This window comes from Alosa pseudoharengus, unplaced genomic scaffold (assembly GCF_046254945.1).
Source record: "Alosa pseudoharengus isolate Yale_2024_CS ecotype anadromous, Long Island Sound unplaced genomic scaffold, YU_APseudo_1.1 YU_APseudo_1.1_scf_9, whole genome shotgun sequence".
NCBI classification, from domain to species: Eukaryota; Metazoa; Chordata; class Actinopteri; order Clupeiformes; family Clupeidae; genus Alosa; species Alosa pseudoharengus.
This window is the reverse complement of record NW_027468881.1, coordinates 40,202,757-40,215,256: the sequence shown is the minus strand read 5'-3', so window position 1 is coordinate 40,215,256 and position 12,500 is coordinate 40,202,757. Positions and strand designations below refer to the sequence as shown.

Sequence of the window (12,500 nt, the reverse complement as noted above, 5' to 3'; positions counted from 1 at the left end):
GAGTATCTCGGGTATAGACCTGCTGGCCTCCACTGCGCTGCTTAAGGCACTAGAGGTGCAATAATAAGAGGTGTGACCTAGAGAGGTGACCTTTGTGAACTTTCATTGATGGACACAAGAGACCATGTTGCTGGAATAAAGACCTTTATGTGGTTCCCAGGTGGGAGGAGGGTTCTGATGGGCAGGAATAAAGACCTTTATGTGGTTCCCAGGTGGAATAAAGACCTTTATGTGGTTCCCAGGTGGGAGGAGGGTTCTGATAGGCAGGAATAAAGACCTTTATGTGGTTCCCAGGTGGGAGGAGGGTTCTGATAGGCAGGAAGACCCCTGACAAACATGTGCTCCTCCGAGAAATCACAGAGATAGCAACTACAGAGGCTACACTACCGCATTCTTTTGACACGTTAAAACGTTCCCCTTAAAATCTTCAGACCAGTCACCTAACCCTATAGGGCTTATTCGCAAACACCGCCGCGGCCATATTGTTGATATGACATTCCAGTTCTATAGGCTATATTCTATGTGACAATCGCCTGTAGCGCGTAGATTTGAGCTGAGCAGAGCACAGTAGCCTAACGGCTTCATCTCGTCAATATAAGTAAATAAACGTATGGACCCATATCTAATAGCATTAAGTAAAGATCCGTCATTATTGTCAACTGTAAATTACCCCGATATTTATTTTTAGCCTAACTGTCTTGTTCATACATCGGCACACGTCGCAGCTGAAGGGGACAAGCGTTCAAGTCGCCTGAGTCAAGGTCGGCGAACTTATATTTGTTCCACCAACGACATCGTCTAACATTGCCATGATCGCAGAGAATAAAGTTGCATCTCATTGGACTGCAATTGTATCTTGCGTTTGCCTGTTGCTCACAACCTGCAGCCAAGGACTTTGCTAAAGTAGTTTAAAGTGGGTTAGCCAGTGATCGTTTTTGTCTGATAACTTCTACAGGAGGATCTATGATGCAACTACATGTCTGGCAGAAAGGGCTAACATATTCTCTGTAACATTTCCAAAATCCAAGTGAACAAAACACTATACAAATCAGAAGTATCTACTGATATCTTTCTCCGCTGAGTTTGTTCCTACTATTTGCCACTTGCCGTGCCACTAAGACAAGCTGAAAAGGGCGCATCATGAATAAATATATTAGCCTTTAGGCTACTGTAAACGTTGGCTAACATTGCCTACCTAGCAATGCTATGCAAATGCAATTATGTCCAAAGGTAATCTATGGTAGGCGACTACATCAGGCTACTGCTGATGTCTCCGCATTGCATAGGGGCAGCTGTCTGCGCTGTCTAAAACGTATTTAACTTAAGCCCACAGAGGACAATATAATATAGTATTAATAATACAAATATAATAATGGCGATGTGAAGAGTTGGCTGTAAGTTTAGCCTAGGCTATTTATCATATGTAGCCACAAGTCTCTCCTGCGCTGACTACTTCTCAGTCTCATTCTCTTCTCGTTTTCTGACCATGTCAACATTGAGCAACGAAAATAAGGGAGATTTTCCGGGTTACTCACCCAAAATACAGGGGAATTTCAACATTCGTCTTTTTTGTTGCTATCCCTCTGCTGAGAGCAAGAAGTCGTAGGACTACAAAACTGCTGCACTAATTAAACGAGGTGTGAAGCTAAGCTAGGTCTAATGAGATTGTCATCAAATCGTGCTCTCTCCCACACTGTTCTGATCACTCTCAAGCAAAACGATGCTTTAAAAACATATTTTCGCTGCAAGGGCAGGGGGTACAGGACAACAGTAAAGAGACGGCCAAGTCCGATGGGGCTAATGTTATGAAAGTAATAAAATATGGGATATTTTACGGGAAAATATTAAAACAGGAAGACACCTGGAAAAAAGTTGACAGGTAGGCTATGTTTCTGACAGTGGGTGAATCTAGGGCTATTTGCTGTTAGAACGGCCTGTATTGCTGTTGTTAGGGCCTGCACTGCTAGGCCTATTGCACAACATAGGCCTACCATCACGTTAAATTTTGTACAAATAAATAAATAGCCTACAGCGATCATACCGGTGCTGTCGCGCTTGTCAATTGACAGCTGCATTAAATAGACCCACCTATGCATTTTCTATATCAACAAAATGGCCGCTGCGAACGTTATTACCTGATTATTACGTAGATCGAATAAGCCTAATATCAACTTTCATCAATATCATAGCTAATGGCTTTATGACATATAACAAACCATAAAAGGGCCTAACCTAATCTGCATAGAGCTATTAGGCAGTTAATATCATTACAGTCATGTTCTTGAAACACCATAAAAGATGTTACTTCATGCAGACTCCTGTGGTTAATGTACATGGTATGAGTCCTTTCTAGGTTCACCTGATTACTAAAACTATTTGGTAACACTTTATTTGAAGGGGTCTACATAAGGGTGACATGTAACCGTCATAAGAATGACATGACACATGTCATGCACATTAATGACACATTATTGATGTTTATGACTGTTGTCATAATGTGTCATTCGGTTTTTGGAATGTCAAGTTGACATTGTTTTGGTGTCATCATTATGACAACTTGACATTAGCCAAGATGACATTATTTGACGGTGTCTTTGTCATGACAACTTGACATTAGCCAAGAAAATGTGTTACCAACTCTTTTTTTTAGTAAAGACTAACCAGACATAACATTACATTACATTACATTTGGCTGACACTTTTTACTGTAACCGAAGCGACTTCCAACAAGGACAAACAATCAAGGAGTACGATAAGGACAAGTTAGAGCAGCAGTAAGAGTGTGTGTGTGTGTGTGTGTGTCAAGGTAGAGTGCGATAAGGACAAGTTAGAGCAGCAGTAAGTGTGTGTGTGTGTATGTGTGTGTGCGTGCGTGTGTGTGTGTGTGCGTGTGTGTGTGTGTGTGTGTGTGTGTGTGTGTGTGTGTCAAGGTAGAGTGCGATAAGGACAAGTTAGAGCAGCAGTAAGTGTGTGTGTGTGTGTGTGTCTCAAGGTAGAGTGCGGTAAGGACAAGTTAGAGCAGCAGTAAGTGTGTGTGTGTGTGTGTGTCTCAAGGTAGAGTGCGGTAAGGACAAGTTAGAGCAGCAGTAAGTGTGTGTGTGTGTGTGTCAAGGTAGAGTGTGATAAGGACAAGTTAGAGCAGCAGTAAGTGTGTTTGTGTGTGCGTGCGTTCGTGCGTGCGTACGTGCGTGTGTCAAGGTACAGTGCGATAAGGACAAGTTAGTGCAGCAGTTAGTGCTGCTTCCATACAGTCAAGAGAAAGCGTTATTTTCAATTTTAGACGACCGGTTAATAACGGTATTTATCGTTCTGATTAACCTTTATTTGAATATTATTCAAACGTCCACAGGCTTGGAAAGTCACCTGCCCACACAGTGTTCCCCAGACCCCTTATAGGATGAATTTAGTCCGATTTTATGAATCAGTGTCTCCTCTGTATAATAGGCTAGAACTACTAGTTGATAAAAAGGATTTTCATATCCAACACTAACTGCCTTTTCCAAGGCTGTAGCCTAAATTACTGAAACATTGTGTAAAATATTTGACATTTGCCGGAAGTTAGGTTATTAGACATTTTTAAAGATTTAATATTATATAGGCTAATAGCTTACTTTCAAATCTCGCCCAGCACCTGAATTCAGGCACAGTGTTTTTAAAAATTAGCCTTGATATCTGATGAGCTTTGATTTAATGCTGTTGGGCAAAAAAAGCCTAGCCTAGTATTGTGCCACCGGCCATAAATCAGTTTGTAAAGGAAATGTCATTTTTAAAGGAACCTCGTTAACCTTTCTTGTATAACATTCTAACTGGTTACTATTTAGAGGAGAGGCTTTGGATCACTGGAACAGGAACAAAAAAATTATATTTTTGCTCAGAATGAACCAAAATGAAAATTATTCTGTTTTCAGTCCATGGACATTAACGAGTGAAGTCAAGCGGAGGCAAACGCCAGTGACCTTAGGTTGACCTTAGGTTGAGAGGGTCTTTGCCTGGAGGAGAAAGGCTACTCCTGCCGTGTGAAACCTGCTGGGAGAGAGGATGGGAGGTCAGAGGTCAGAGCAGTTTGGTTTTCTCTTCTATTCACAAGTCAAATACAAGACTCTTGCTTTTTGACCAATAACCAGCATTTCCGAGAACCTTTGAGGTGCAGATTGAAGTGTGCTCACTGTGATACATCTGAGGAAGAGAACAGTCTCTCCAAACGGCTCCACCTAAAACCATCTGAGGAAGAGAACAGTCTCTCCAAACGGCTGCACTTAAAACCATCTGAGGAAGAGAACAGTCTCTCCAAACGGCTGCACTTAAAACCATCTGAGGAAGAGAACAGTCTCTCCAAACGGCTCCACCTAAAACCATCTGAGGAAGAGAACAGTCTCTCCAAACGGCTGCACTTAAAACCACCTGAGGAAGAGAACAGTCTCTCCAAACGGCTCCACCTAAAACCATCTGAGGAAGAGAACAGTCTCTCCAAACGGCTGCACCTAACCATCTGAGGAAGAGAACAGTCTCTCCAAACCATTTCCTCAGTCCTCTCTTTTACTTTGCTGTGTCTGTATTTCACAGAGCTGCCAACTCTCACACATTGAGAGTGAGATTCATTCATTTGATTGGCTCCACACGCTCTTACACCGATCAAATGCGTGAGTTGGCAGCTCTGATTTCAGGTGATGTGGGTATTGCATTCGTCTGTTGCTGTGGCTGTGTTTCAGGTGATGTGGGTATTGTATTTGTCTGTTGCTGTGTCTGTGTTTCAGGTGATGTGGGTATTGTATTCGTCTGTTGCTGTGTCTGTGTTTCAGGTGCTGTGGGTATTGCATTCGTCTGACTTTGCTGTGTCTGTGTTTCAGGTGCTGTGGTCATTGCGTTTGTGGTCTGCTGGCTTCCTTATCATGCACGAAGACTCATGTTCTGCTATGTGGCCCAATGGACTGAGTAAGTAGCTCATTGTATTGTCATGTCACATGATAGACACACTCTGAAGCAGAGCATAGTGGCTTCTATATTAAAAGGGTGTTTCTAAATCATCAACGTGAGACTGATAAACGTTAGCCTGGCGTAGCTTTCCCTTCAGACTTTAACAGTCTGAAGGGAATATGGACATAGCACAAAGCAAGTATACATGTTATTGTGTCTGAGCAAGTCCATCACTGACTTTTTGAGTATGTGCTGTGGAAAAAATATCTGATATGCCCACTTTGATGTCACACACATTACAAAAATATGTGAAGTGGAGAGTGTTAAGAGAAACAAACTGGTTCAGTGTAGAGGAGGCAATTGAAGGATCTCAGTGAGAACATTGATCATTGATGGAGCAAGTGGTTTAGAGCTAAAGGCTCACCATCCTCACTTTGGAGATCGAGCACTAGGCCTATAGTGAGGATGGTGGTGATGCCACATATATATTATAGGTGGTGATGCCATATTTAGGCAGGTCTTTTTTTACCATTTTTTTGTTTTATTAGAGAAACAGATTGAAACAAAGTTTCTATTTCTGACCTCACATTGCTCTGTGGTGTTTTATCAGACAAAAGTGCTTTGGATGATATCTTGTGATATTGACTGCAAATACCACTATTCCCTGAGATACAATATCTGGCCCACTACACAGTGATGAATCACACCACCCCATCTTAACCGAGATGCCACTCACAGTGTCCACAAGTTTCTCAAAACAGCTGATCTGCTGTCTGATCTGGGCTATTAATGTATTCTTGTTTACATTTGGAGCTGTTTTGTTGCACTTGTAAATGGTGGTCCCTGGAATATCCTCCAGCTCTGCAGTGAGATGTTTTGATATCCTCCAGTGAGATGTTTTGATATCCTCCAGTGAGATGTTTTGAAATCCCTTCAGTGAGATGTTATGAAATCCTCCAGCGAGATGTTTTTTATATCCTCCAGTGAGATGTTTTAATATCCTCCAGTGAGATGTTTTGAAATCCTCCAGTGAGATGTTTTGAAATTCCTTCAATGAGATGTTTTGATATCCTCCAGTGAGATGTTTTGAAATCCTCCAGTGAGATGTTTTCATATCCTCCAACTCTGCAGTGAGATGTTTTCATATCCTCCAGCTCTGAAGTGGAGATGTTTTTGGCTAAAACAGGATCTTAGCCATGTGGCACTCACAACAAAGCCCAGCTTGATTGACTGCTACTTGTGTAGGCCCTCGTAGGCACTTTTGATTAAAGCGGTCAAATGAATAAATGAATACATGTAAGAAAGGGCCAGCAGACGCAGTGGAAAGGGCCCCGGGCTACAGAAGAGACGCTGGCTGACCGCCTCAGAAGAGTGCTGTTTGGTGCGTCGTCTCTGTGGGCGGTGTGGGGGGCGGTGGGCTGACCTATGGGCTGGAGGAGGAATTATTGTCCTGTATTTAGTGGCTGTTGCTGTAAATTCGCCTGACGTTAGGTGCTCCCTTCCTCTCCCTGAGTCTTACACGGCGTAAATCTCAGAGACGGCAGCTCTCGGCACAGAGGGAGAGCACACACACACACACACACACACACACACACACACACACACAGAGGGAGAGCAGTAGTTAAACCCATAGATCCTGATGCAGAGGGGAAATGGACTAGTTCACTTGCAAACACACACACACACACACACACACACACACAGAGGTAATTGAGATCATTCACTGGAACAAAAAATCATTTGCACGGGGCCCACTCCTCTCAACATGATGTCAGGGCTCATTGGGGTTGAAGTCTAATAGAAAAAGAGAAAAACGCTCACTGGAAGAATCAGATGGAAAAGAATGTCAGGTTCCAAATGAAGTGTGACATTCCCTAATCCCTCAGTGTGTGTGAAGGTGGCTGATGTTGAAAAGGGCTAAAATGTTGGAGTTTATAATGTACATTATAACTGAGTAATCTGAGATTACATTATAATTGAGTAATCTGAGGAGATTACATTATAACTGAGTAATCTGAGGATATTACATTATAACTGAGTAATCTGAGTAATCTGAGGAGATTACATTATAACTGAGTAATCTGAGTAGATTTGAGGAGATTATATTATAACTGAGTAATCTGAGGAGATTACATTATAATTGAGTAATCTGAGGAGATTACATTATAACTGAGTAATCTGAGGAGATTACGTTATCTGAGGTGATTACATTATAATACATTATAACTGAGTAATCGGAGGAGATTACATTATAATTGAGTAATCTGAGGAGATTACATTATAACTGAGTAATCTGAGTAATCTGAGGAGATTACATTATAACTGAGTAATCTGAGGAGAGGAAAAAGGCCATGTGTTGCCTTTGTGGTTTGTTTTTACTTTGACGTTCAGACAAAACAACCACATCTAAACATAAAGCCATACTGACTCATAGCATGGTGGAAAAGCCCACTGTATTATCATAGCGTGGTGGAAAACACTGTATTACCCACACTAATGCACTGCACTTATCATAATCAGAATGATCATCAGTTAATTAGAACAGCAGAGTGAGTCAGGATCCGTCTGGTTTCCACAGCCAGAAGGGCCTAAAACTGTGTCTAGATCACAGGTGAAAAACAGCATGAAAACAAAAACAGAAGTAATTAAGAAGTGCTGAGATAAGAATTTGAAAACTCTGAGTTTATGAGCTATGGAAGCATCAATGACTAATTCAGGTGGTAAAAACAGAAGTGAAATGAAAAGTAGAGTGATAAAGTATCAAACCATCTGATTAATTTAAATCAAGCAATCTGATTAATTTCAATCAAACCGTCTGATTCATTTAAATCAAACAATCGGATTAATTTAAATCAAACCATCTGATTAATTTAAATCTTTTTTTTACCAATTAACTTGGAGTTGTTTTGGTAGACCATGAGGAACCCATGAAGGGTTGTATTATGAATGTGCCATTGAGAGTCAATCCTACTAATACCATTGTGTCAGTACTATAATACCCTTAGATGTGTCAGTACTATAATACCCTTAGATGTGTCAGTTCTGCTATAACCTTTAGATGTGTCAGTAATACCCTTAGATGTGTCAGTACTACTAATACCCTTAGATGTGTCAGTACTACTAATACCCTTAGATGGCTAATCTCCTCTTGTTACTTTTTAATGCTTAATGGGATCTACAGGTTGCTCTTCAGGCAAAAGCAAGGGTTCACAGTGCTGTCCATAGATAGTACCTGCCTTCGTTTAGACAGTGGGGAAATATATGTACTGTTATAGCATTTAGAAAAGCAAAGCTGACTGTGGGGGTGGAACAGTTTGATGGAAGTAGGCAATTCTGGCAGCAGTCTGCAATCCAGTTTTCCATCAATATTGGAAGGAATCCCAAAGGCATGACAAAAGCCTTTTCTAATGATGTTTGTTCTGGTAAAGCCATCACTTAAACTTATGGCTTACATGGCGTAGGAGTTGACCTCCCTTCATGTTACTGCCCTGATGTCTGTTCAACAATATTGATGGTGAGGATGACTTGCAATATGTCAAAGTTTTCATAGCCGAATGCGAGAGCCTACTGAACAGCGTTGCTGCTGGACAGCACCAAGACACATTGACATATAAACTAGGAATGATCTACCCAATGCAAATCAAATCAACTTGCGGTACAATTAGCATTTACATGTATTAGATGCACGTATATGGCATGGCTTTATTTCAGTTAGCCTAATCGTATATGGCATGGTTTTATTTCAGTTAGCCTAATAGCTGGTTTGATTTGCATTGAGAGATGATCTTATGGAAAGTACCCCACACTAATCTCTAGGTATGGTGAAGGGTATGTGATGATGTGGGGCTGTTTTAATTCCAAATTCCAAGCAAACTTTATCAAGATGTATAGTATCCTGGATCCATAAAATAACTGGCCTTTAAAAATAAAAAAAGTCTGCCTGCCTCTATGGGCATTTAACATACTGTAGGGGTGTCCTTACTTATGCCCCCTGTATTTTAAGGAAGAATGTTTACTTATTTATGATACATTATTCATGCACAAAGAAAATTGGTGTCCTTAAAGGTTGGATTTTTACTCATTTAAGGTATTAAGATCAATGTCCAAAATATTATTTTTTATTCCTCTTTTTAGTCAACTTCAGCATAGATGTCCAAACGTTTTCATATGACTGTATGTGGACATACAGGACATCGTCTGTGGGAGAAGATGTCTGACTTCAGCAGGAGAAGCACCTTTGATGAAGCTATGTAGTTCATTCTCATTGCTCTGAGACTGCATGTTTTATCTGTGCTAGTCCATGTTTACTCACTCAAGACTATTACTCTGAGAAGCTCTCTGTGTGAGCAAAACACTGAACCTGACTGAGTCAGCCACTGACTCATTCATGCGTAACAACGGTGGACAACTCAACCAGATCCAGAGACTTATGAGTCCAGTATCTTCTCATCTCATGAGTCCAGTATCTTCTCATCTCATGAGTCCAGTATCTCTTCTCAGCCAGGTTGTGGAGCTGATTCACTAGACATTGATTTTTAAGTCAGTGGTCTTTTGTGAGCTTTGCTTTCCAGAAATCTAATTTGTAACATTCCCTTGAGACAGCACAGGCATTTGAGCAGCGCTTGTTCTGAAACCGGCCGCATGCACTACCCATAGTGTGAATACTGACAGGTCCGATGGCCAGTTTATCATTGTTCCCGTTAATAACGTCTGACACAGTTGTGGGGAGTGTGTTCATGTGTCTGTGTTGCTGAGGAGAATATTAGCACACACAATGCATGTTGGATTTACCTACTCCAAACTGAGAAACAATATTTAATCCCTTAACTGTTCATTATTAATCACTTATTCAATAACTAAGGGATGACGTTTATTAATTACCCATACCATTACAATTACTGTCTATCACTAGACTTAAATATGTAGATACATTTTGTGAAACTTTTTTGACCAAAGTTTTGCAATGCACCAGCATTTTCCTCAGGTCTCACAGATTTCTTTTCATGTCCACAAGTCCCATCATAGACAAGTTAGTCTTTGATCATTTTTGTACAAATCTTCAGTCCCATGAATAGAACCTTTGAATGCAGAATTGACTGTCATTAATTATTGACATCCTACTGTTGAAGAGATATGGATGGTTAAGTTTCATGTCATGCTTGCATGCTTACACTACACTCTGGTGGGTCTCATCACCAAGGGCGACGAGACTCAATACAGGATGGAGGTCGACCTTCTGACCACGTGGTGCAGGGACAACAACCTCCTGCTGAACGTCAGCAAGACCAAGGAGATTGTTGTTGACTTCCGGAGAGGTCACACCCAACACCTGCCACTGACCATCGACGGTGCTGTGGTGGAGAGAGTGAGCAGCACCAAATTCCTGGGGGTGCACATCAGTGGAGACCTCTCCTGGACCACCAACACTGCATCACTGGCGAAGAAAGCTCAGCGCCGCCTGTACTTCCTGCGGAAACTCAGGCGAGCAAGTGCTCCACCAGCCATCATGACCACATTCTACCGAGGCACCATTGAGAGCATCCTCTCCAGCTGTATCGCTGTGTGGGGCGGAAGCTGCACTGAAGACAACAGGAAAGCCCTGCAGCGCATAGTGAACACAGCTGGAAGGATTATTGGCGCTTCACTCCCCTCCCTGAAGGACATTTACACCTCCCACCTCACCCGCAAGGCGACCACAATTGTGAGTGATGCAAGTCACCCCGCTCACAATTTGTTTGATCCATTTCCCTCTGGGAAGAGGTACAGAAGCCTGCGCTCCCGCACCACCAGACTCACCAACAGCTTCATACACCAGGCTGTTAGGATGCTGAACTCTCTCCCCCCTCTCCCCCCTCCACCCTGAGCCACATAACATCTTGGACTTTTGGACCCACAATGCCTGCCTTGCACTACTCCACTTGCACTACTCCACTTGCACTACTCCACTTGTACACTTGCACACTTTACAACTTGTTGTTGTTGTCCTGTGTCCTGAAAACACTTCTGAACACACTTCTGCTGCTCTTACATAACTTGCACCACTATGCCACTTGCATACTTAGGTCAAACAGAACTACCTCAGCCATTTATTGGCCTGACTTTTGCACTATTATATTGACTGTCTACTGTATGCACAATTGCACAATTTTCAACCCATTTTTTGCTGCTCTTATTTCTTCACTGTATGTGCCTTCTTATTTACTTTTTACTTTTTATATTGTTTACTTGAATGTTATGTTTTGTCTGTGGACCTAACTGGTAAAATGTCTTGTCTCCACCGTGGGATAGTGGGAAACGTAATTTCGATCTCTTTGTATGTCTTGACATGTGAAGAAATTGACAATAAAGCAGACTTTGACTTTGACTTTGACACTCACACAGATGGTAATTGCAGAGAAAACTAAAGTACAAAAGCAACACAAAAACACCAAAACATCTCATTAAAACATTCAGACCTAATTGGAGATCTTCTGTTTCTGTGCTAAAAGCGAAGCCTGTGATAAGAGAGAGTGTTTGAGGCTTTGAAACGAATGACAGATCACAGCAGCACAGATTAGATGATCTGCACACCATCATAAATGTGTCCAGGAGAGACTTTAGGGGACACGTTTTGATCCTTTTTTTTCCACACAAACAAATATGTCGGTACCAAATTGCTCATACACATACCAAACTGTGTGCCTGTGTAAAAAACACAACTATTGCCTGTTGTGTTGGAATATTATACAGCAGGAGCAACCGTTCTTACGAAGATATTTGTTCTTAAAACCCATTTAGGCTTTTTTTACGAAGATTCTGACATTCACCAAGGTTTTCTTGTTCTTAGGTAAGAACAGAATTTACAAACACTCAAAAGGACTCACATTTGAAAATTGACTTCAATGGATCAATGGTTATTGCATTTTCATCATTTCTGCAAGTGTAAAATATAATAGAACTATATATTTTTTAATTGTTTTTTTAATAAAATAAATTCTACTATTTTTCAAAGCATTAAAGTATTTTGAAATAAATAAACACAACAAATAACACCTTTTCACTTTTTATACTAATTACTAAATATAACAACTTATTTACTGTTCAGTTCCTGCAGCAGTATTTTTCCTTTAAAGCATGTGTCATATACGGTAATCAAATTGTCTTGCTCATGTAATGTATAATATACGGTAATCAAATTGTCTAGCTCATGTAGTGTATAATATACGGTAATCAAATTGTCTAGCTCATGTAGTGTATAATATACGGTAGAAATGAGCGCTGGTGTCTCAGCTTCAATTTGTGTGCACACGGCCCTGCAGTATCATGCCCTTTTATGGGGATTGACAGGTCGTTTACGTATGCTAATTAAGAACAATTAACATGCCCTTTCAACTTAAGAAGAAATGGGATTCAGCATGATAAGAACAAAAATGCGAACGATTCTGAACTTTAAGAACACCTTCGTGAATCTGCTTAAGAGTTTTCGTGGGACCTTTTGTGGGACCGATTGTCTGTATTTCTGAACCTGTCACTCTGATTCCTTGTTTCCACTAACCGTTTGCTCTCACTCTCTCTCTCCTGCCCTGCAGTGCCCTGTACGACTTCTA

The 12,500-nt window shown here is 41.1% G+C and overlaps 1 protein-coding gene across 1 annotated transcript in view; it reads left to right on the top strand.

Moving 5' to 3' along the window:
- The window catches only part of ntsr1 (neurotensin receptor 1 (high affinity)), a 61,890-nt gene that overhangs the window by 49,158 nt on the left and 232 nt on the right, over positions 1-12,500 (top strand). The window contains exons 3-4 of the mRNA XM_076277307.1: positions 4,848-4,932; positions 12,483-12,500. The exon at positions 12,483-12,500 is cut by the window's right edge and continues 232 nt beyond it. Coding sequence (XP_076133422.1) covers positions 4,848-4,932; positions 12,483-12,500 — 103 coding nt within the window. The remainder of the gene's footprint in view (positions 1-4,847; positions 4,933-12,482) is intronic.